The sequence below is a fragment of the Varanus komodoensis genome, unplaced genomic scaffold (genome assembly GCF_004798865.1).
Source record: "Varanus komodoensis strain SLA01 unplaced genomic scaffold, ASM479886v1 scaffold23, whole genome shotgun sequence".
Classification (NCBI taxonomy): domain Eukaryota; kingdom Metazoa; phylum Chordata; class Lepidosauria; order Squamata; family Varanidae; genus Varanus; species Varanus komodoensis.
The window spans coordinates 55,741-81,641 of NW_025335627.1; the positions used below are offsets into that span (position 1 = coordinate 55,741).

Here is a 25,901-nt window from a genome sequence, read left to right on the forward strand (position 1 = left end):
TTTACTAATGCAGGAATAAGAGTGCACACGGAAGAATCTGTGGATGCAAACTCTCCCTCTCTCAAAACAATGATAATAAGAATAGCATCCAGCGAAACAGAACCACTTACATGCCCCAGAGCCTGTTGAATAAAAAGCCCTTTTTCTTTAATGCAGATAGAATCTCCAAGCTTCTTTCAATTGTTCTGTCTGGATATCCAAAACTCAGGCTGCAGAAGAAGCCATTTCTTCTACTCTTGGTTGCTAGAATGGGGCTTGGATATAGTTTCATGTTTTCTTGCTTGGTTTCTAAATCGACAGGACATAATGGAGCTGTGCTCTCTGGAAGCCTGATAGAAAATCCTCTTGTCAGACTGACTGAAGAGAATTGGATGATCCTAAGATGCCCACTGGCTGGGGTAGGATTACAAAGTCACAGCTTTCTTCCTGTGTTCTCAGGAAATGCCCACTGCAGTGTTCTTTAATCGTCATCTCCCACCTTTATAAAAGGATGCTGGAAATATGAATAAACCCACGGACGAGAAATAACCTGCCCTCGTTCCAATCCACTGGCTTCTACGAGAAGCTTATACTGGAATTGTTGTTGCTTCTCCAACTCTGCCCTTTGCCTGAAAAAAATAAAGTATATATTCGTTTATATAATAGGCTCCCTTCCCACCCCCACACAAACATGTGTTTTTGTGGTCATCTCTGACTTATGCTGACCCTAGGAATGAGCACCCTCCAAAATGTCCTGTTCTCGACAACTCGACTCTTGTAAAATCAAGGCTGTGGCTTCTTTATGGAATTCATCCATCTCCTAGTTGGTCTTCCCCTTCTCTGCCTTCTATTTTCCTAGCATGATTGTCTTCACTGAATAATATAGTCTTCCAAAGAGTCAAGACTAGAACAGGTGTAGATACAACAGATTAAGAACAGCAACTCCTCTACCCAGCAGGTCAGATTTAGCCAGCCAGAAGGCAAGGAGGAAGATGCCCACTTGCCCACATGGCAGGGAATTACTAAGCCAGGCATAGCTGTCATAACGTGCCTTTCCCATGTTCCCACCAGCTGTGCCTGAGCCACCTCTGGTCTTGCAACAGAGCTTCCCCAAGGGATTAGAGGGCACGGCTGGGCCATATGGGAGGGCAAGTCCTGTAGGTCTGGGCCCCATTCAGCGTTTGAATGGCTGTCACCAGCATCTGGAATTATGCCCAGAAAGGAGTCCGAAGTCCAAATATTTAGAAGAGGCAAAGCAGGCTCCTGAGGGCCAGCACCCCCTGGCTGCATTCTGGGCAAACCGGAGTTCTGGGAGGCTCTTCAAAGGTAGCCTCATGCAGAATGCAGTGGGCTGCAGCACTCCAATCTCCATGGGTTGCCACGCTGACACTGCCTCTCTGTCCTGCTATCTCATACCAAAACACCACATGACGGTTCACAATTGGCAGCAGGAACATCAAACATGCCACATGGAAAACCGAAAGGCACCTTCGCCATCAGCAAGTGCAAGCAAGGCTGTACTGTAATGTACTCTCTTCGACTTGGACGCACAACCAACGTTTTTGCTGCGACCGCATTTTTTCACTTCACTGGCCCATCAAACTCCGTATGAGCTACACTGACTGGCAGCAGCTTCTCAGAATTTCAGACAGATATTTATCAGCCCTGCTTGTTCTCCTGCCGAGCCACAGCAATCCTCTACCAGGCCAGCACCTGATATCGGACAACCACTAATGTGCCATAATTTGGTATGAACAATTCCTTCCTCCCATTAAGCTGCATACCTTGCTAGTAATAATGCTTGCTTCTTTGCTTCCTCCAAAGCAATTCTAGCCTCTTCCTCCTCTCTCTTCCTTCGCTCCTCGGCCTCACATTTTGCCTTCTCTGCTTCTTCCTGTTTCCTTTTCTCGTACTCCAGCCGTTGCTCTTCTGCCATCTCAGCTAAGCGTTGCTGTTCTTCTTTTAGCCACATTTCCCTTTCTTTCTGCCTGAGTTTTTCTGCTTCTAAGGAACAGATTGTTAGACAGTTGTTAGTTACTCCAATAGGAACACAAGAGGCTAAATTTGCATGACATGGCAACCCATCATGGATAACTTGTCACAATGGAGTGTCAAGTCATCTGAACCCAGACTATTTCCTACAGGGTGGTTTGTTTCTGGGCAACAAGCTGCCCTGACAACCCATGGCTTGTTGGACCCACCATGGGTTGCCATGTCATGTGAACCTGAAAGGCCAATTCCCCTGGGGAAGCAGCTATGAAACTGCTCAGTAAGAGCAGCATCCCCCTCTTGTCACACCTGGGGGACTCGCCATCTGTGACAGCCACCAGCAGCCCCTCCACCGGCGTTCAAATGGTTGATGCTGGTTTGCCACCTTGGGAGGGAGGGAGCATGGTCCCTTTAGCCCAGCATTGCCATCACTGGCTGGCAGCAGGAGTTCCTCAGGGCTTCTGGTGGGGTCATTTTTCCAGCCTCACCTGGAGAGGCGAGGGATTGAGTCTGGGACCTTCAACAAGCAGAGCAAGCACTCTGCTGCTGAGCTGCCTCACTGTCCCCATCTATCAGAATTCTATCAATTTAGTTTCTGCTCTGTTTAAAGCTCTATCTATCTATCTATCATCTACCTGCCTACCTAAGCCAATCTATTAGAATGCAATATTTCAGGCATGCCTAATGTGCACAGTTACTGGGTGCAAATTTACTACAAACCTCATTTTACATTTTTGCGCAGAAGGTCTTATGTTATAAAATGTGAGGAATAAAAGGGAAAAGGTGTGCCAGTGAGCAAGTGAGGGTGGTGTGATACTTGTAATGCGGCTGGGAGGCCCATGTCCATTCCCCATCCAGGCTGCACAAGCTCACTGGGTGACTTCCTATCGGTCACTCTCCGTCCACATGAACTTACACCACAGGGTTGTTGAGAAGATGGAATGAAGAAGCTCACTCATGTGCATGCACACGCGTACCTGCACACAGTGGCTGGTGGACCTTTCATACTGTCCTGAACCCCTTAAAGGGAAGATGAAATATAGATGCAATAAGTAAATTAAAATGAGGAAACCCAACCGATAAGCCAGAAGGGCTAGGCAGAATTTCAGGAAATGTGAACGAATTTTAGCAACCAGATTCCATGCAAAGTTTGATATGGCTACATCCATTGATCTCAATGGGTTTAAGGTACCGCTACCCCTGCATACAAGTGAGCGGCTGAAAAATCAGAGATACAAGGCAAGGAGGCAAGGATGGATTTGCTCAGGTTGGAAAAGGAGGCTGTGGTGATAGTGGGCAAATAAAGGAAAGGTTGCCTTAAAACGAATGCACTTGGTCCCAGGGAGACAACACCAGGCTCAAACCATGCAAGGATTTAGGCTGAGATGTTAAGAAGAAGTGTCTTCTGAAATCTCTTGGAGAAGGTTGCCGAAGTGAGTGACAAAAATTCCATCTCCAAAGGTGTTTAAACAGCAACAGTGGAGAGTGAAACTAAACAAAATTTCCTGACTGGGGAAGGCAAGCAAGCACGAAGCTGATGTGAGTAAAGCCAATAAACAAAAGCATGCAGGGGCACTGAAGACCCAAGAAGGAGTGTGAGACTGCTGGGGTGAGGCCTCCCTGTTTTAAGGGGTGTGAAAGCGAACATGAGTCATGGCCCATGATATCCACTGCCAACTGGTTCTTTACATGGGGTGGAGTGGGGACTTATCCCTCATTCACTGATTCGTCCCTGTGAAGTCCAGTGACCGGTCCTTAACTCCAGGCAGACCCAGTTGTCTGTATCCAGCACCGCATCAGGATCCCCGTCACTGGGCCTAAGTCAGGTCATGAACAGCCACAAGCCACTATTTTAGATTTTCCACAGTGACCCAGAATGCACCACACACAGTGTTAGTGAGTCACTCTGGAGCATTATGGCAAATTAAGATAGAAGTTATCTCTGACTACACCACTCAATGAAAGAGGACCTTGCGGATGTTAAAGATGATAAAACATGGGGTTTTTATAAGGAGTTAACAACATTTGACCAAGTGATCTTGAAATCAGATGAGAAAATGATTAAAAGTTTGCATAATTTTCTTTTGGATAGCAGAATGGAAGATGAACAAGTTAAGGAAACTATGATAACATGGGCACAAAATTTTGGATACAATATTGGACTAAAGAAATAGCAAAAGCTGTGGGAAAGAAATAGTAACATTAGCATCCTCATATAAAGAAAATTTGTATAAAATGTTTTATAGATGGTATTTATCACCAAATAGATTAGCTAAGATGTTTCCAAATATGTCAAATGTATGTTGGAAATGCAAACATAAACCGGGTACTTTTTATCATATGTGGTGGACTTGTGACAAGGCAAAAAAATACTGGGTTAAAATACATAAATGGCTTGAGAGAGTGTTACAAAAACCTCTAATATTTAAACCTGAAGTTTTCTTATTAGGCATTGTACCCAACGATGTTGATAATCAAGCAATGTATTTGATTCTACATGTAATTACTGCAATGAGGATTGCATTTGTCCAACATTGGAGGAGTAAAGAACCACCTATCGACGAATTGATTTTAAAAAAGATTTTGGACTGTGCCAAAATGGACAGATTGACTTTGTCTCTGAAGGAGAAAGAGGATACAGACTTCTTTCAAACTTGGAATTCCTTTTATTATTGGCTAAAGAAATGGGACTATGCATAGACTTGTATGTTTATGGATTACTGTAAAAAAAAAGTACAAGGGGCTGACCCAGTGGGTCTGATGCTTTTGATGATTGATGATTTTTAGTTTCTTTTTGTTAGTTAGTAGAAAAATAACAATAAAACTTACTTCAGAAAAAAAGTGGCATTTAATAGAGGAGGTTAGTGAGAAACGCGTGAACATTTGGGCCACTTTCCTAGAACTGTTCAATAGTTAAACTAGAGCAGAGTAACATATAGCTGTTACTCAACTCCCCTTCCCCTTTCTGCTTTTCTCCAGTCTTCACTTTTCTGCACCTCTCTTCCCATTCCTCTATCATTTGTGTCTTTGCCTGTTTTTGAGTGGGAGTGGGATGTGGATTGGGGGAGTCTTTATCTGTGGTTGAACTGTATGCCATAGATGTTAGTTGCTCATGAATCAGCCAGAGTATTTGTTAAAGGTGGAACACAGGATAACATGGGTGGCTTTGGAACCTTGACTGGTATTATACCTCTATATTTAAAAAAAACCCTTTACATTTAAAAATGGCAGCCAAGAGCATTGTAGGGAATTAAAAATTTTGAACTGTAGGGAATTAAAAATGGCAGCCCCACCTGAGTGGAGGCTGCCATTTTAATTGACCAGAATGATACTATGTTGGGTCCTTGATGACCAACTGAGAAATTCAAAATGGCTGCCAAAACAGCTCACAGCAAGGCCCCCTTTGGGCCTGGTGTTGCTGGTGGCACCCAGGCCTGCTGCAGCGCACCTGCACGCACTTGCTCCTCCTCTCGTTTCTTCTTCTGCATCTCGAGGAGCTTCCTGCGGTGCTCCTCCTGCTGCTGCCGCACACGTTCTTCGGCCGCCTTCTCAGCATATCGCCTGCTGGCTGCTTCCTCCTCCTGGCGCTGGCGCTCTTCTTCTAGCTGGAGCTTTTTTAAACTAGAAGGAAGAAGCATCTGTCAGAAAGGTCCAAGCAGATGATGCACAACCTGAGGAGAAGGTGTGTGCATGCAGGCACATGGCACTCTAACAAATCAACAAGATGAAAGAGCAGCTTTAACCATGCATAGACTCACTGAAATCAGACTACACAGATCTCATTTTTTAAAAATATCCTGGGCAGCCATCTGAGTGGGATGGTGTAACTTAGTGTCCTGCAGCAGCAGGGGCTGGACCCGATGGCCTTCATGGCCCCTTCCAACTCTACTATTCTATGATTCTTTGATTTTGATGTGCTATACATTTGAATGCATGCAAAGTTCACACTACTGCCACTTATCCTCATGGAGGGTTTTCAACGAACAGAACTGGTGGAGGTCCCTTCCTTCCCACCTCTCTATTTTTCCTTGGAGGTGTGGGACTAGAGCGGCTCTGAGGAAGGAAGTCAGGGCCTGTCTGGTGCTTGATGACCAACTTCAGCAGGGAAATATCATCAGCCACATTTTTTTAAGCAGCAGTATTTTCCAGTGTGCACCAACCAAGGAAAGTCTACATTGGCAAAGAATGCACTTTCCCTGCTTCAGTACAAAGCTTTGCAGGAAAGCACAGAAAATACTGTTAAAAGATAAAAATGAAGAGGTACCCCTTTGTGAACCTAAAAGCAGCAAGAGAGGGGTTTGGGGAATCTCTTTGGCAGAGGGGGCAGAGGGCAGGCTTCAACCCACTGCTGTAGCAAAAGCCTTCATTTCTGTGATTAAAGAAGCATTGTGAGGGAAAGAAGAGGGTGAAGGTGGCATGAGAAGAAACCCTTCGGGTTCAGTTCTTTCCCATGCCTAATGGGATGGCTCTTCCTACTGACCGCATCTCCTCCACTCTCCTCTGCCGCTCCTGTTCCATTTCCTCCCGCATCCTCTCCTCGCGCTCCTGCTTCTCTTGCTCCTTGCGCTTCAGCTCCTCCTGCTCCCTTCGTTTTCTCTCTACTGCCAGCCGCCTTTTCTCAGCCCTCTCCATGATGATCCTCTCCCGGGACTGTTTTCCCTCTGCTTTATTCACGGGGAGATCCTGGGTGGTTGAAAGGGACAAAGGATCTGTACCAAGCACAATCACAGGCTCGACCCAGGTGTTGTTAATGGAGGGGATGCCTGCATTCCTTGAGATGGCTGACTTTTGTAGAAATAAATGCAGGCCTTGCCTTAACGGCATGTCCCCCAGCATGTCAAAGTGGCAGAGCTGTTGCTGAATGAAAAGAGCATGCCATGTTGAGCCATTGGTAAGCTACCAGGAGGCAAAATGACAAGGAGCAATATCAGCTCAGGGGGATTCAGTTTTGTTGGCCCGTTCGGCATGGAAGGGTTCCAACCTGCCCAGGCACGGATGCAGCCCTTCCCCTCCCAAAAGGCAGCCCTTCCCTGCCTGAGCCCAATCAGTCTTCCTCCCATGGAATAAGAGGCGTGAGTTGGAGTCTGCAGTTTGTGGGTGACATCTACAAGTTCACAATGGAAGAAGCATGCATGAGCCAGCATGAGCCCCTTTGGGAGAAGCTCCACTGCATATATGTTGTTCCAGAATAATGGCTTAAGTGCAGTGCTCTCGGGAAATGACAAGCCTTACCTCTGCAGGCCCACTACTCCAAACTGCATCAGACTGGGAGCCATTTGTGGGGGAAGTGGCTGGAGGTCTGAGAAGAGGTGGCCCATTGGTAGGGCCAGCTGGAGAGCCAGAAGTATGGGCAACACCTTCAGTAAAAGGATGTCTCCCCTCGAGCAGCAAGGGCTGCTCCTCCTCGGGAGGGCTGGAAGGTGGGAGGCTTTGGTCAGAAGGGCTTCTCAGACCTTCTTTCTCTTCTTTTTCATCAGCATCATCAGCATCTTCATTAAGTTTCACACCTCTGTCTCCTTCTGCAAGAGAATCAAGTGGCTCCAATTCAACACTTCCACCTTCCTTTTCTTTTTCTTGATTTGGTTCCTCAGCAGCTTCTGATCTTTTGACATGTGATGAGTTCTCCTTGGAATAAGCGACTGTTTTCCCAACAGCTTTTTTTGGCCTTGGTTTTCCTGCAAAAAAGAAAAGAAAAGAAAGAACAAATGAACAAATGAACTGAGGAGGAGAGGAGAGGAGAGGAGAGGAGAGGAGAGGAGAGGAGAGGAGAGGAGAGGCATTTTTTTCAGTTACAACACAAGGAAAATGCTAGCTGTGTCTGAGATTATTTTGTGCAACTTTTGCACAAAGTCTTCTGGGTATCACAAATATGCCAGCTCTTTTTTATGTTGGGCCCAAATTACAAACACATGTAGTAGTAGTCTGATAGACTTTTAAAAACTAAAATCTCCTTTGGGAGGATGCAGCAGAGACCAAAAAAGCAGTAGGAAAACACATTAACCCATTCTCTGCCCCAAATCCATGCTCAAAAATTGCCTTCCTCAAACAATTTTATCCAGACAAGAGAGTTGTTTTGCAAACCTATGTCTGTCCGTGCAATTTCTGTTTGGACTGGCATGAAATGGGGGCAGGGGGAATGATGAGGAGGGCTCATTAAGCATCCCTTCTGCGTGCTGTCTGCTTTTTAATGCTGTCAAAGTGACTTCTCATTTCAGAAATGGCTCACGAGGGCTATCGTTATGTGTGCTTGTGTGTAATGTTTAGATTGGTCCATAAAGTAATTCCCAACAGTGGTTCAGGAGTGGGTTTTCATGGGTTTTAAGAAATGATTAATGAAAGGTCTCCAGTAAGCCAAATGAATCCCCACACGGATATAGGGTCTGCCTGCCAGCTCTTCAACCTTTGCTTGGTGAGAGCATTTCTTGCTGTCGTGGGTGACTGGAACGGTTGAGATGCTACTACCAAAACAGAAGAGGTTAAAGGAAAAGCATGTCTATCCAAAAATAAAACTTTAACAAATGCAAATATCTCATTCAAGTTTAAAACAATTGCTTAGCTGGTAAACAGGCAAACAAGGAATAAAAAATGTTTTTGCCAGCCAATGATGGTCCCTCCAAGGTGCTGCTTGAGCATTTGAAGGGGCTGTCTCAAACTGTTGAAACAGGAATGGCCAAAAACAGCTGGCAAGCCCCTTTTGCAATCCTGAAAGGTAAATGGAAAAAAGGGGCAGCACACCGAATTCAGCTTGTGCTCATGGCAGGGGCCATCCACTGGCAGTGCCAGCTGCCCCCCGTGCTGCTTCGGTACTTGTGGGGAGCCGGCTCTGGCTAGTCAAGCCCGAGCAAGTTTGGCAAGAGCAATACAGGGGTTTGCTGCTCTTCCCCAGCAAATGGTTAGCGAATTCCCAGTACCCACAATGGGGCTGGTCGCCAGGTTTGGAAGACAATGTGACCTCTCCTGGGTACAGCAACTCCTAGGACAAGCTGCGGGTTGTCAGAGTGAATTGATTGGGGTTCTCAGAGCACAATCGACCATTGCAGGTTGCAAATCACAACGAACCAGCACACTGAGAGCAGCCAGGCAGTGAGTTTCCGCTTGAGTCACTCTTGTTGCTGAGTGACAGCAGGATGACCTGCCTTCAGAGAGTGATGATTCATGTACAGGTTAAAAAATAAACCTCCTCTTCAATGCTCAGGTGAGCTGGACCTCTATTTTCATGCAGAAAGGAGGTCTGGGAGCCACCGCTCCACAACAAAGGCATGGTGTGCACACCAGTAAGAATGCTTGCATGAAAACAAGCCACCATGTCACAAGAGTGAGCACTGCAAGGCTTTGTAGAGATTTGTGTGCAATGTGCTTGCAGATGGAGCAGGCATATTCACTTCAGGCAGAGGATCCATTGCTGTTTTACCAACAGATTTACACAGTAGCTGAGTTCATACAGCGCCACAAGCCATGGTAGATTGTCATGGTATTTCACCATGGTAAGTTTGTAGAAATCCTGAGAAGAAACAATGGTTTGCTCTATGGTTTCACGGTGGTGGATGGTCCTGGCGTGCAACTACCACAGAGTCCTCCGGAAAGAGTGGCAACTGCAGAAGCTGCTCCAGCCATCCCGCCTTTCTGTGTGGACCAATAAGGAAGAGGTGGGCAACACAGCCAGGGAGTGATGCACCTTGGGATGGAATTTCAAGGGCAGAGGCTGGTGGGGTATGTGCCAACAGTGGAAGAACTGACTGGGGAGGGTGGTAACCACAATAAAGTAACCACCACATGATCGTCAGGTGGATCATGCTAAAAAAAATTGCAAAGCACGTGAACTTGCAGGGTTGCTTGTTGTGCTATGTGAACGCAGCCTTCATCTTCCTAAGAGGGCGGTGCCTGTTTCTGAGTCCTTATTCCACATGTGTTTAATCCGAAGGATGTTTCTTATGCCCGTGGCCAGGACAGGGCAGAAAAAGCTGGAAAGGCTTCAGAACTAGCATGCCCAGTTGTCTTTTTTGTGCTCCCAGAACAGGCCTCATGCTGGCCCCTTTGTGAGCTGGCTGTTTTTTAAAAGCCCTTTTACGGCCCTTGCTCTGGCAGCAGCATTTGCCTGGCAGTGAAGGGAGCGTGGCTGCACTCATGCTGTGTGCAAGCCTCAGCCAAAGGAAAAGCTTCTGCTCCTTGCGCTGCTGGGAGACTATAGAAGAACCCGCCATTTATTGCTATGTATATCTCAAGTTTACAACATCCTATTTGTAAAATCCAAGTCGCATTTTCCTTACGCTGCTGTAAGGGGAGCACTAAAGACGCAAATTGGTCTAAATATATTCCTGGACTCATACCGACAACAGCCTCTGCATGACTTGGACGTTTCTCTTTCTTTTTCTGCACTTTGGACACCGCTCCAGTTTTCACCACTTCATGTTTCTTCTGTCTTGCCATGGCTTTGTTCTCTAAAACACCTCCAGCCTGGAAGGAAAAGCAAAAGAAGAAAGGGAGAAGCAGCAGCAGTGTCTGTGCTCAGTTGCCGCAGTCTCCTATGGGGCTAGCCCAAGGAATGACGCCCTCCAGGGTAGACAGCACATGGGGCTCCCCACGCACCTGGCCAGTTACTTTGTCCCCCAAAGCAGCACATCTCAGAAGGGCCTCTCTCCTAGCAGCAAAAGTACAATCACAATACCCTGTGCCCTGTTCCACGACACGCAACACCTGCTGTTTCTGGCAGCTGCCTCACCTGCCTATCTGTAGGCCAGCTCTCAACAATTCATTGATTAGGGTGAGGAAAGTGTGCATGAATGAAAGCAGAGTTGACATCTTTGACGGTTCCCCCAAAGTGCCTCAGGACAGGGAGATCAGCCTGAAATCGTTCGGAGGGAAGCTTCCTGCCTGTTGTAGGGACACAAAGCAGGGTCAGCTCAGCTGCCTTGTTTGTGTTCCGGCACCTCCAAAATGGAGTGCTCAGGAACCAGCACCGGAACGAGCACTGAATGAGTCCACAGAGCTGGGTGTCTGGAGCCCACAAAAGGGTGGGGAGAAAGGAAAAATGGAAAGGAGGCAGCCCCTCTCTAAATAATTCAAGGTGCTGCAAGAAAATGGGTTGTTATTTCCTATGAAGCATACAAAACACGGCTTCTGCCAGCCAGGTGCCCAGAATCTCCCACTGTGCAAATCACTATAGCTTCTCAAAAATTAAATTTGTGGAAGAGCAATCAAAATTATACAGCATTAAAAACCAGGCGAAACAGAATGGCCTTGACTGCACTTCTAAAACATTTCAGAGAATTAAAGGAGAAGGCAACATGGGGTGTCGCATACAAAGAAGGGAAGTGCCCTCACTGGGTTTGATAAGATGTCCATATTCCTTTCCTGGGGCAAGCTCTAAACGGCCTGGGTGTTTATGGCTTAAACACCTAGATCATTTGGAAGCAGAACTATCCATGATGGTACGAACACCCCAGACAAGTTTGCTGAGTAGGCCAAGAGCGAAGCAAACCCTGGCTGGGATACAGAGTCAGGCCACTTCAGACAACTCTGGTTGATGCAAGGACAGAACATGGTGGCTTCTCATTGCTCTGACGGCAAGCATGTTCCTGCTGCATTTGCACCAGCTAGTGAATGTGACAAAATTCATTCAAGAAAAAAGGCCACATGAGAACATTTGCTCAATTTTTGTAAGCATTTCTCCTGATATATACATTTTTCTAATGTAGTTTTTCTAGTGGTTTTTGCAAGTGGTTTTCACTAATACTGTACAATGCATTTTTAAAAATTGCAAACTGGATTGCAAAATGTAGAGACGCGCAAATTTCATGTGCAAATGTGTTCCAGTTCATGTTTAGGTTTGGCAGATCTGAATTTGGGAAGTTCCGTACAAGCATTCAGCCCTGAGGGATCTTTCATACATCCCTAAGCAGCAGGTACCTTCCTTTTCAGCTCCCAGACCCTTTCTCACTTTCATTCCTCACTCCAGTTGCTTTTTTGAGAAAGTTCACCCACCCACTTCCAGATCTCCCCCAAACCTCCTGTGCACACGCTTTACAGACACCCCTCAACTAGGGGATGCCCTTAAAAATGCTTAAGGCACACACTGACTTTCTGTAATGCTATCTCAGGGGACGGTCCTATGGGCACTGGACAGAGACTAAATGACCAAGGGGTAAATCTGGAGTCCCAGCTCCACCTTCAGAAACATGCTGCGAGGTCAGAGCTGAGACCCTGAACTCGGAGCACCCTCTCTCTGCCTTCTTGGCCAACACAGAAAGAGTTGCACTGGCTGGGGCTCCGAGGTCTCCTGGATGACCCCAAGACAGGCTTTTGGGGGCAAGGAGCAGGGGGAGCAGAAGGGCTCTGGCAGTCCAAGCAGTGCGGTGGTGGTACCTCGGCCGCCTCTCCTTGCACTCTGGAGCCAAACACTTTGGCGGTGCAAGCTAGCAGTCTTGGTGCTTTGCGTGGAGGAAGGGGCATGGAGCTGGCCTTTGTCCAGAAGCCTCTGCATTTGGAGGGCAGCTTCACACAGCGATGCCTCCTTAAAAGATGGCACAGTCACTGAAATCCCTCATGCCGCTCATGCCGTGAGCATTATGCTGCAGGGTATTACTGATTCCAGCAACCCAAGTGCAACAATATCCTTTTATTGGAAAGTGAAAGACCTCAGTAAAGGCTGGATTGAAAAAAACCAAGCTTGAAAATGGTGCTGTGTTGGATTGCTTCCACCAAATACTTTATATTTAGGGCTTTCTTGGGGTACATTTGATCCTGATATTGGATTCATACAGTCCAGTCTGTCCTTTTTTAATGATCTGGAAATCCCCATAAGCAATAAACAACACACATGCAAAGCATGCAGAGAGATACAATTTTCCTAAGGATGGGGCGAGAGTGATAACAGATGTGGTCCATTTTGCCATGCTAGAGGAGAGAGCCAGCCCTGCTCCCCTCTGCCTCTACCCAATAATCTGGATTTGCATGCATTTTGCATGAGTTTCAGCAAGAATTTGGCCACCAGGCCACAGACCCACAACACTTACTGTCTTGAGACTTGTGGCCTTAGCTCGCCTGCTAGTTTTCTCTGACGGAGTGGCCATTTCAGCCCCAAACAGCGTTGCCGGAGAAGGTACGCCCATCCTTACATTCTCCTTAATCTCCTCACCACAGTCAGGCGGGTCCACTGCAGTGCCGTCTGGATCCAAGCTAATCTCCCTTGGAAAAAGCGGTCATGGAACAGCTGTGCACCAGACAAAGCCTTAGAAATGTTGGTCATGTTTTATTTTTCCCCTTGGAAAAGAAGCAGTGGCAATTTGGGGCTACAGTGGTACCTCGGCTCACGAATGCCTCAGTTCACGACCAAATCGGGTCACGAACAAAAATTTCATAAAAATTTTGACTGAGGTTGCGAACTCCACATTGGGTGGTGACTGTGATCACGGCCATCTCTCCCCCCACCCCAGTGGGGAGATGGTTGTGATCGTCCTGGGGGTCGGGGGGAGATGGCCAAGATTGCACCTGTCTTTCCTGCAGGAGCACAACCACAATCTCGGCCATCTCCCCCACAGCACGATCGCGCCCGTCTCCTCCCCAAGTGCACCCACATTCATGCCTGTCTCTCCCCCACCAGCATGCCCACAATTGCGACCGTCTCTCCCCCCGCACCCCCAGTGTGCCGGGATGACAGGTGCATGCAGGGATGACGGGCGCGATCGTGGTCATGCTGGGGGGGGGGACGGGGAGATGGCCGCACTTGTGCTCAGTGGGGGAGGGGGAGATGGCCGCGATCTTTGTTGTTCTTTGTCAGTTTGCTTTACCTTTTTCTGATTAAAAAAAATAGTGACAGAACGGATTAACCTTATTTACATTGAACCTTATGGGGAAATCTAACTTGGCTCACGACCAATTTAGGTCACGACCAGAGTCCAGGAACGGAGTAAGTTGGTGAGCCGAGATGCCACTGTACCTTCACCACTGCATCCTCTTTGCTTTTGTTCGCTTGTGGGCCGCAAGCTGCCCCGCTGTATGGCCCACGCAATCGTTATGGAGCCAGCAAGCAGCTGCCTTTCTCTTTGTCTTGTTACCGAGGAAAGGGAGGAACATCTTCCTGTAGCATTAATGGTACTCCCAAGACTCTTCTAAATAATGAATAATAAAACCTTTCATCTCAAGAGTCATGCTCTTGGCTCCTTGCCCAATTCCCAGAATGGCAAGGCATGCCAGGAGTGGAACTACCTGGTTTAAGAAGTTCTCGGGTGAAATATGTAGAGAGTGCTGGAGATGTATGGTGTCTTTGTGATCTTTGCTTTACTTAAACATATACAAGTGGAGGAAAGCAGGGTCCCCTGCAAGGTTACCCCCACACCAGTTCCCTGGAGAAAACGGAGAAAGGCTGCACCCCAAGGCACTTTGCCTGCAGTCAATGTCTCTCCCACGCCCAGAAATACCAAGAGCTGTTAGTGATGTGTGAGGCATGCAGTCTGGGGATAGGAATCCGCTGGATTTCCTGGGCTCGACTCTCTGGACTCCAGGCTGCTTTCTCTCTGCCCCGAGACCCTCTTGCATGGAGCAGCTGTGCAGGCCTCCACCAGGAAACAGGTCCAGCTGTTGCACAGGCAGCCTTGCACAGAGGCTGCCCACCTACTGGCTGTGTAAGCACCATTACGCTTCTACACGTGTGACCTGTAGACTTCGCATACGTTGTGCGCTTTGCACAAACAGTCAGCGCAAAAAAGAGGCCCTGCCAGCATTCTGCGTGCTTGCACGCTTGGTTCTGGCTTAGCTCACTTCCTAGGCCAGGGCAGAGTGTGAGAAGGAAGTCCAGTCAGTTCAAGAGAGCTACGTAGATCCAGGCCAGATCTTTTGCATCAGCGGGGGCCATGTGAGGAATGCCAGAGGGCCAGATCTGACCCCCAGGTATGAGGTTCTGCACTCCTGTATTAGAGGAACCTTCATAGTCTTTTGCTAAATTGCAGATTTTAATCAGCGTCTTCCTGGAAATTAGCAGAGTTGCAGTCCAATACATCTGGACAGCACTGGGCTGCAGAAGGCTGCCCTAAGCTGCTCTCTTTTAGAAATGAATGAGCTGAGCTGGATTCTAAAAGGCTGCCCACTCTTAGCTACTTTCTAGCAGGACAGGAAACTGGATTCTTCTAAGGTGAACAAGGCTGCCATATGGCAAATGGAGCCACAGGGATGCATTTGCCCTGTAGCTAAGACTGCACATTCTCCTTACGGCCCATTTGCACAAGACACTTCCCATACATCTCTTTTCAAACAAACAAGCTCTCCAGCATGGGAAAATGTTTTCCCAGCCCTGTTCATGTGCCCAGCCAATGGAAGCACTTAACTTTCTGGCCTATGCAATATGGCTAACACTTTGGAAATAGAGTGGCTGTCCATTTTACGTACTTACTTCTCAGATGCAGTCATCATCGGACAGGAAAGGTGGAATTCTAGGTGTGAGAGGCTAGCAGGTGTAGGCAAATCATCCAGCTGTTTTCCTGGATCTGCAAAGAGGGCATCTGAGGCTAGAAAAGTGCTTATCAGGTCCCCAGATACAGTACTGACCACAAACCACATATGGTGGGCCACCTGTGGTGGATGAAGCTCCGGTTCCTTTTCCTGCATGCCTAGGATTTTAAATGCTGGGGGAAGAGAGGCTGGGGCAGTGTTAGATACTGAAATGCACAGATTTGCACACACTAATGTACATAAGTTCTGTAACAGAGTCTGTAAAGGACGCTGCCTTCTGAGGACATCTCTACGGATGGGGAGAGGATGAGGAGAGGTACCCATCCGTACCATGCATTGCCTCTTGGATTTGTTCAGTCTCCGTGTCTGCATAAGTAATATAATGAATGTGTCAGCTGGGAAATCAGTGACTCTGCCCACAATAAGTCTCACTGGGCTGGATCCAGGATCTGCCACTCCGGGGAGATTCCAGCTCCGCTTTACTCCTTGCCCTCTTCAGCTGCCTCTCCTGGCAGCCTGCGTAGCATATTCAGAGGACTGGAAAGGTTGCTTGGGCCAGGAGGGGGCCAGAAGCCCTTCCTTCAGCGCAGACACCAACAATACCAAAGGCTATCACCAACAATAGCTTTTTTGGGATATTAAGTCTTAGAAACCCTTACCTTTTTAGATGTTTGGGTTAAATTGGGTTTAGATTGGGTTAAAAAAAAAACATCATTATGCCATCATCTCCCCTCCGGGTTCCAAATTAGACCAATATTCTAAATCAGCCTTCCCTCAAGTGGGCACCCTCCAGATGTGATGGACTACAGCTCCCATCATCTCCCACCCAGCATAGCAATAATGACTATCCTTTTAGTCTGAACATTGGCAGCTCCATGTCGCCGACAGAGGGGGCCCTTGTTCTAAGAACGCGAGAGAAAGCTGCTCAGCCCTTGATTTGTGCCACTAAAAGAAAAAAAGGAAAAGGGAGCAGATACAAAAGCCTGAGCTTTTGTATTAAGCAAACCTGAGGAAATCTATTGCTAGGCGATTCATTCTGGATAGGCTTTTTCTTTACCTCCTCCATCAATGATCTTACACAGAAAAAGGGTTGGCCCAAATTTCACAAGCGACTAAGCCAACAGATATGGTAGCAATCCTAATGCTGTTCAAGATTGCAGCTGAGGGCAGTGGAAGTGGGGTGGAGGGAGAAATCTGTTTGATTCACATTTTAATTTCATGCAAACTTTATATACAAACCAAGGATCAGTTATTACTTGAATCTGTATTTCTCCAAGTTTTCAGTGGAGTCCCCCAACTTAAAAAATGCATATACAAACACACACACACACACACACACACACATTTTGGAAAAGTACACACAAATGTGTGTATATTAGTAAAAATAATTTAAAAATAAGATTAGTTCTATGTCTATCAAAATGTGCTGATTAGACAAAACTGTGTATGAAAATGCATGTTTTCAGAGACATGCACATAAAGATGCAGGCATGATCTTGTGCAAACGTAAACTATCCTGTGTTTATGATGAACCAAATTTAAGACTTGAGAACTGAGGAACCAAAGTTAACAGACTTATCCATCCCCGATTGTGCCTGCTGCTGCCACAATCCTATTGCTTTCTACTCAGCAGGAAATCCCAACAGACTGAGAAAGCAACCCTTGGACAGAGATTCTCCTGCGCCAAAGCCCTGATCTGGTCTTGCAAGAGATCCAACTCTCCCTCCTTCCTGCCCTCCACCTGCAAGACTGAGAGTCCCTTCTGCTTCTGACTACAGCAAAGTGAGCGAGCCAAACTGACTCCGAAGCCCATCTCACAGACATCCCTAAGCCAGAGAATCAGGAAGCCGGAAAAGCCTCGGCTGCTCCTCAGTTCTGCTGGGCACCATCAGCACTTCCATACTGCAGGCTGCATGCCAGAAGGTTGCTCTTTGGATGCACTGACCAGAGTCCTAACTGCACCACAGTGCAATCCCATGCATGCCCACTCCGAAGTGGGGTCTGCCGAATTCAGCTAGACTCGCTCCCAAGTGGGTATGACCTGGAATGCAGTCATAAGCATTTTGCGTTTGCCACTTTCAAAGATTTCCTTCCAAAACCGCAGCTTTTGGAAAGGCAGGAAACTGCCAACCCCAACACCCCAATCCATTTACATACGGGCAGATGGTGCTACATTTGACAAATATTGTTTTCACCTTAGAGATAAGGATCTGTTATAGCATTAGTCTCAAGACAGCTGCCGTCCACAGTCAGAAACATGTGATAATCACCTACGTAAAGCTTCGTGGTGTGGGTAAAAATGGATTCTCAGTTTGATGAGGTACGTGAGAAAAAGTGTCATTTTCAGTCGGCGTGGCTAGGGGGCAAGCGAGGTACAGAATCCACCCAGCATGTTGGAAGCAAAGATGCGGCCCCACACAAGCACCTCAGGAGAGCCCAGAACATGCCATCAAGCCTGCAGCCAGGCTCCCCTCCAATGGAGATCCAGTTTGTGGAAATGGGATCGACACGAGTGAACCAGCCATCGTGAAAGTGCAGCGCTTCATGAAGTATTTGCCACTGTTGTGTGGAGCCCAGTGGCTGCCACGCAGCTGCCGTGTGAAGGCAACCATTAGCAGACGTGCTGTCTTTGCACAGAACTGAAGAGCAGGAAGGCACCTCAAAGATCCTTGCAGAGGCAGGAAACCCACTATTACGACACCCGAAGGCGTGCCAGCCGCTTAACAGGCTCTCCAAAAGTAAGGACACACTTGCTGTGTGCCACTCTAAGGCTACATCCCGTGTTAGTCCTTGACCCATCCTGAGGCTCAAGTGGCTTCGGTGGCTCTGGATGATAGCCTGGCTTCATAATCTATGCTCTGGTAATCCCTAGACTGGATTTATTGTCTGTAGCCCACCCAGGCAGCCATGTGGCTAATGGGGCAGGCTAGAAATCAAATAATAATAAAATAAATTACTGCAATGCACTACATGCGGCTGCCCTTGAAGAAAGTGCAGAAGCTGCAGCTGGGGCAGAATGTGGCAGCCAGATTAATAACCGGGACCCGGAGTTCTGAACATGTAAGGCCGGTTTTGGCCCGCCTGCACAGGCTGCCCGTATGCTTCCAGTTCCAATTCTAAGTGCTGGATTTAACCTATGAAGCCCTCCATGGTTTGGGACCACAATACCTGTCGGAGTGCCTCTCCCTACCCCATCTACCTGGACTCTATGCTCAACCTCTGGGGCCTTCCTCCAGTTGCCCAACCCCTTGAGAGGCTCAGAAGGTGGCAACTAAGGGAGGGGCCTTTTCAGTGGTAACCCCCATCTTTGGAGCAACTTTCCAGCTGTGGTCTGTTTGGCACTAAATTTGCCATCTTTTGGGTGCCAGTTTAAGACAGCCCTCTTTGCATAGGCTTTAAAGATCTCCCAGGTCATTCATGGGCCTGGTACAATTAGCCAGGTACCTTTCTTTTACTTTTGGCAGTGTCTCTTTAATTGTCTTTTAATGTCCTTTTATGCTCTTTTAAATTAATTTTTAATGTTTTTATCTACTGTATTGTATTTAGACTATACTTTGTTTTATACAGAGCACTTCAGCTATGGGTGGTGTAGAAATGAAATAATAACTCCTCCTCCTCCTCCTCCTCCTCCTCCTCCTCCTCCTGAGATATCTCCCAAATCACACACTACACCGCACTGCAGTACCCACTGCACTCACATGCAGACGTGACCCTGAAAGCCCCTTCCCTCCTGAGCTGGGTCACTCGCGTGCCATGCCTCCTGGTCACTGCCAGTTCATTTTTGCCTGGAGTGGGAGTCCTGCCACGAAGACACTGGACGCAGCTGGGAGATACGGCTGCAGTGGCACACTCTGGAGAGCACTGCACGGTGGGGAAGGTGCTCCGACTGCTTTGCCAGGAGCTCAGACCATAATCAGAAGGCAGACCAGAGGGCCCTGTTGCAGATGGGCCCTGCAAGGCTGTGAAGTGGCAAGAGAGTTAACCCTGCATTTGCCCCACTGAAGCTCAACCGTGGGCTGGTTCTGCATTGCCACAGCTGTGCAGCTTGCGGGGCTGCATGACTGCTTCCTGTGCCAGTGTGGCAACACAGGAAATGGAGGGTGCACATGGGCAGAGCACATGGTGTGGTTGCCACTCACACCAGCATCGGTGTGGGGAGAAACCATCTCATGAGGTCTCCCCATTTCCTGCATCACTGGTGCAGTGTGGAAAGCTACTGCATGGAAGCAGCAATCAGCCGAGGTAGTATGAGAACTGGTCTTGGGACATCCCAGCAAGCTAGATCCAATGCAAGCATTCTGTTTTTACGAGGCAGAAGGTCTTGCTAAGAGCAGCACAGCATTCTCCTTCCTCGGCATGCAAAGGGTGCGCACGTAATTCGCATTAATACAGCACCCTTTAACAAGACATTGCCATCCTATGTGCCATGTAGGTATTAGACACAAACAAATACAATTGTCCTGCAGGTTATTCCCAGGAAAGGCCCACCATAAATCAAAGCAAGGAAGTTGGCCTCTTTATAGCAGCTGCCCCTTGGCTTTTCTTCACACGTCTCCTTACACATTCACAGCGTGGCGGTGGCCCATCCTGCCCACCCACCAGGTTCCCAATCACTGCTACTTACACTCTTCAATTTGCACCCAGCGTCTAGCCTGCTACCACATGGCTTGTCACTGTTTGGAGACAGAGCTCTGTGGAAATCACAGCCCTCACTCTGAGATACATTAGGCATTATCTAGTGTCATGTCTGGGCTGCTAAGTCAATTCTCACACCTTTTCTCTCTTGGAAACGATGCATGAAACATTTTCACAGTTCCAGAGGAAACAGAAGACAAGCTTTTTGTAATTTGCATTTGTCTTTAGAACGGGAAGAAGTAAATGGGAAGAAGAATACTCACTCAATAAAGAAACAGAAATATAGAAATATTTCTGCTATCCTTGGCCTCATATCAGAAGTACTGCAAGCCAGTGGGATCCAATAGGCACTGGGTTCAATCCAGTCCTACTTTGAAGACACCCACTGAAATCAGTGGAGCTTAAGTTAATCATGTCTAGTTAATTTGAATGGGCCTGCTCTAAGTAGGGCTAAATCTGGATTTGCTGCACAATGCTGGATTCAGATCATGTGATATAGTCCAGTCTGTTACAGCACATACAGTAAGTCCGTGTTCTTTTATTTACAGCAGATGTTAAGGATAGTGCTTTTAACTGATAAGAGCTAGCTTTCTATAAAGCCCTAAATTACTAACAGTGTTGTCAATAAGGTAGACATAACATTTCAGACAGTAGTCACATTAGATTTTTTTCCTTACAGTACAACTGTAGTTTGGCTCCATGCTTTAGAAGCACTGATTGCAATTTTTAATTAAAAAATCAAATCTAAGCAGCACATGTAAACTTATTATTTCTCTTCATCCTTCGCCATATTTTTAAAACACATACACACACATTTTGAAAAACTTGTAAAACAGCTCCAGATCCAGGATTTGGGCTGTATGCAGATGTAAAGGTGACTTCAGCTTATTTCCTTACATTTATAACATGTCTTTCCTTTGAGGAACTTGATGTGTGTGGAAAATCCTTGTTTAAACTGAGCCTAGGTGCTAGCCAGTTACTGTTCCCACAAATAAAGTTTCCCAGGGCCAGCCCAAGACATTTCCCTGCCTGAAGAAAAGGACAAGATGGCGCCCTCCTATTCCACATGCAGAATCTGGTCAAAATGGCAGCTGACCTCAACAATGGTGACAGAACAAAATCTTCCATTGTGTCTGAGTGCAGCTGAGTAGCTTGGTGGGCACAAAGGACTCGAGGGAATAATGCGAGGGGGGCTGCTGCTGCCGGAAGCATTTGCTGCCAGAAGCATCTGACTTGGTCTGCCTTATGGTAGGACCAGCCCCAGCTTTCCCCCATTAGAACTGAACTGATATGGAACCCCAGAATGGTTTTCTGTAGACCCTGGGCAAGGTACATTGGGACTGAATGCTCTACAAGACAGGGTGTGTATTTCCAACCCAAAGAGCGATGTCAAAATTTTCACTCTTCAAGTATGAGTTGCCAGTGCTGGCTGCATTTTAACAAAGTGAAGGACTGCAGAGACATTTGTTCAGGGTTTCCTCTAAGCACCTTGTGCTCCCCGCCTCCCTGGCACTCTGCACCCATCACTGACTACTCGGGATTGCTCTGGGCCTGGTACCCACTCAGTACCCTGGGCCACATGATATGGCACAGCCTGCAGTGGGGCATTTAACCCACAGGGAGTCACAACACTTGCAGGCACCACTTTGCTTGAGGGCTGTTGTGTCCTGCGAACCTGGTGAGCATGGGCCACATGAGGACTAAACAGTGCTCACAGAATGCACGGTCTGTTCCAGGGTTGTTTAACCTTTGCACAATCCACGGTCACCTTGCTTGCATAACACAGCAACCCCCGGGCTAAATGGTGGTTGTGTGTACCCCACAGTCCTGCCACAAGGACACCCACGGTGGCCTCTCACATTAAATGACCTGCCTGCATCATAACTATGCTTCCTTCGGGCCAGAATGGAGCTGAGCAAGACTGGCCACATCCTTAGAAAACAGCAGAGTCTATTGTGCCATGGGACTGTGTGCGCTTTTAAACTTCTAGCAGACAGCCCTTGCCTGCACATCTATAGCACTAGGAAAGTCAATTCACTGTGTTGAGATCTTTAGGGTTCCCCCCCCCCACCCCTGTGCTTCTTTTGGTGAGCTGTTGTAAGAAGAAGAAAAGGAAAAGGCGAAAATACTAACATAAAGAGCTCTTTGGATAGAACTCTGGAGGGAGTTTTCAGAACTGAAATTGCCTACTTGTTACGGGCTTACTCACAAGAATTTCTATGTGTGTGGAGTTCAGAAGTAGAAATCAACTGGAAGATAAAACCCATGCTGTGAGAAAAGGTGTGCTTTAGGAACTTCCCTGGTGTGAGCAATGGATAGCTGGGGGAGTTAAGTGGTTTAGCTAACAAATGCCAGAGAATCACAGATTAAGAGAGTGAAACTCCCCTGCTAATGCACTGCGCCGTTTCTTTAGCACAGTCAAAAGTAGAAAGATGTCATTGCCTGGCTGTGGCCTGAGGTATATGCAAAGGTCTTTTCTTAATACACCTGAAAACCTGTATCACTATCATCTCCCCGTGCAACACACGCACACCCCTCACCTGGAGTCCCTAAGACCTTCATGCATCTTGTTTTGTAATGTTCTGTAATCCTGAGCTGAGACATGGGCCACATTCGGATGTAGCAGAAAGGCAGAATTGTGGTCAGGCTGTGTGCTGGCGAACTCCCAGCCTTTTGGCTCCCACTTGCCTCCTCTGGCTAGTGGGAACTGCTAAATTAATCAGCAGTCCAAAGCCTGGTGTGCCATCCAGTCTAGGATTTCTAAGCAATCCAGGAATCACCAACCCACAACAAATCCTACTTTCCAACCCTACCTGGTGGGAGGCATAGTAAATGCACCAGCATGCAGCTCATTCAAAGCAAGTCTCACCACAGCATTCAGTTGCACCCACCATATAATCTACATAATTTACCTTCAATTCATTATCTTATTGGGACACCCAGACAAGAGCCTGGTTATGCACTGTGTATCAGATAAGGCCCCATACACAGCCAAGCTGTCGGTTAATTTCTTTTTAACAGTGATTTCCATCTGTTTAATATCTGAGTTGGTTGACTGTACTAGCCAACTTAGATAAATTGTATAGAATTTCTTTTTCTTCTGGTTGTTTGTCTTATTTGGTTCAAACTGAATGGTCACAGGAACATAGTAAAAGCTAATTGATTAGTTCATATTTTACCAGACATTCCAATAAATGATTCCCTTTTTCTTTGCTCCAGGGCACACAAAACCAATTTTTTACATCTGGTGAATGGCCATGCTGGCTGAGGATGATGGGAGTTGTGTAACCCAACATGTCTGGAGGAGTTGTCCTATTACAAGCTAGGGAGTGAGAATCTATCTGTACCTGGTCTATACCACTTTAACATGTTTTCTGGATTGACATGCCCAGAATTCTGTCCTCTTTTTGCATTAATCTACTTTGCTTCCTCCTTCCTTCCTTTACTCTTTCTTTACAGTTTGCATTCACATAAGTGTTTTTGAAAATACGTGGATACATTTTTGAGCTGAAATCTGAACATTCAGAAATTGCGATGGTTGGCAGATAATTAAGTGTTGATCTGTGCCTTTGTGCAGGGGGGATGGATGAAGAGGTCAGTTCAAATCAGAAATTGCATGCTCAGAGCATTTTTTATGGATGGTGCCCACACCTTTAAATGGCTGCTCTTTTCCACAATCAACGGGGAAGTGGTCAGTGAAAGGGACTGTTCTGTATGTATTGTGGAGGAAAGATATTAAAACATATAAGCATCGTTCAACAATTGGAGTGCTGTGCATATGCATCTGTACCCAAGCATACCTTCTCGTTAAGAAGATCTCTGGCATTTTTAAAGCCACATCCTCCTCCATATAAAAATGTGCCCCCTCCTCTTAAATGCTGTCCTTCAGCTGCTCTTCTGGATGACTCATTTTCACCACTGCTGCTGAAGTCCACTGCCCTGGTGCCCTGAAGTTTGGAGAGATGCTTGCAGCCAAGAGTGTGAGCGACTTTTACTCAGATCCAAATGGACCTGTTTATTGGGAAGGCTACAATCCCAATAAACCATGACAGCTTTCACATTTTAGCCATGGAAAAGTGCCAGCTTGGATTTGGCCTCTAATTCCTGATTTATGTGAGCTGATTTCCACGCCTTGCCATCCCTTTCGTTGGGTTTGTGCAGGTGTGCAGGAGTACTAAAATGGACCACAAAGCATCAAGGGGTGTTTGTAAGGGCAGCAAATCAAGCCTTGATCTGCCATGCTTCCCTCAGCAATGGCCTTTTTCCACATGAGGCTTCAGTCAGTCTGAAATGTGAGGTCAAGCCTATATTGGTAAAAGAATTTCTTCTGTTTCCCTTTGCTGTGTGTGCACCTTCTGGCAGACTGCAGGGCCACACACCAGAGGCGGTCCATTTTGGCTGGACAGCTCAGAGAGTGAGGATGAGATGTGTGCAGGGGAGGTGGCCTATCCTGGCAGGGCTGACAGCTCAGGCTCTGATAACGAGACGGTTGTTGAAATGGACCAGTTCCCTCTGCAGTCCAAGACCTGGGTACCCATCTGTGCCTGCTAGAGGAGAGATTAGTTTAAGGGCAACCGAGGGGCCCAGGCAATCTGCCCGTGGAAACAAGGATTCACAACAACATCACTTTGTACATGCACAGAGACTAACATGCAAAATATCAATGTTTGGCAAAGAAGCGCTGCTGAGACTGTTTCGGCTGGGAGGGAGCACTCGGCTCCCAGAGAGGTACGCCTGGCATTGAAGCTTTATTCATTTCAGCACTAGGCCAAAACCGTTTTAATTACAAGCGTTTTAATGGTTGAATGATTTTATTATATAATGAATTTGTTTTACTGCATATTTTATATTGAAATTATATTTTTAATGTGCTGTTACGCTTTTGGTTTTGTAAGATGACTTGAGATCCATTTTGGATATAGACAGGACAGGAATGTTTTAAATAAATAAGGTCAGAGCACTGTCTCCATCATTGGAAGGGGCTCCTATTGCCCTCAGCAAGCCACAGAATTGTTCCCCTAAAACAATGACATCATTCAAGCACATCATTCAGTATGTTTTTAACAGGGGGGTGCAGTCACGTTCAGCTACACATCAACAGAGAACGCCATCATGTAAGTGAGATTAGCCCATTCATTGCTTAGATTTTGCAGTGGGGAAAAGACATTGTAACTCTGCTTAGCATTCGATGGTTTCTAATAAGAGCCTGATCATTTGTTTTGCTCCTGTTTTATTGTTTTGTTTCTAATCCTTGCCATTCTTTAAATTGTTTTAATATTTATTTTGTATACCACCATAAAGTATGTAGGTCTTACAGTGGAAATGCAGTCTATACACATTTTAAATAGATAAATAAATGGGCATGCACCTATGAATTAGACCTACAAAGCAATGCTCTCCAGAAGAAGTCATTCCCATTGAATTTGTTGAAAATCAGGTAAGTGTTTATAGGACTGAAGCTTTACAGTAGCTTAAGTCTCATAGTTTCCCCCAAAGAACTCTTCATGCTATAGTTCTTTGAGATTATATGGCTTGGCCATTCCTTCATATGACTTGGTCAAGACAGTCCCTTCATAGGTTTGCCTCTCCTGTTTCCTAAAGAAAACCTTCCTGACCCGCTGAGAAAGTGGAGTTGCACCGAAGTTTCTGAGCTGGGCTTCTGAAGATAGAAAACATTTAATGTCACCTGGATTCAACTATTTTGGTCGTGTTGATGTGGATATTTATGCATGGATCTACACAGGCAGTGTTGCCCCTTGTGTTCTCCTTACTGCTTCTACCAAACAGTTTCCTGATCATTCTCTCCTAGTCATCTCCCACACCTCAAAGTGGAAACCATCAAGGACTGTAGTCTG

General features: G+C 46.7%; 1 protein-coding gene across 1 annotated transcript; it reads right to left on the reverse strand.

Moving 5' to 3' along the window:
* Window positions 1–1,580: 1,580 nt before the first annotated feature.
* On the reverse strand, window positions 1,581–7,315 carry KIAA2012 (KIAA2012 ortholog). Its single transcript, XM_044431913.1, has 4 exons — window positions 7,201–7,315; window positions 6,449–6,651; window positions 5,417–5,589; window positions 1,581–1,983 (listed from the first exon to the last, which is right to left on the reverse strand). The coding sequence occupies exons 2-4, from the start codon at window positions 6,598–6,600 to the stop codon at window positions 1,751–1,753; spliced, it is 558 nt and encodes a 185-aa protein (XP_044287848.1). The 5' UTR covers window positions 6,601–6,651; window positions 7,201–7,315; the 3' UTR covers window positions 1,581–1,750.
* Window positions 7,316–25,901: the final 18,586 nt, after the last annotated feature.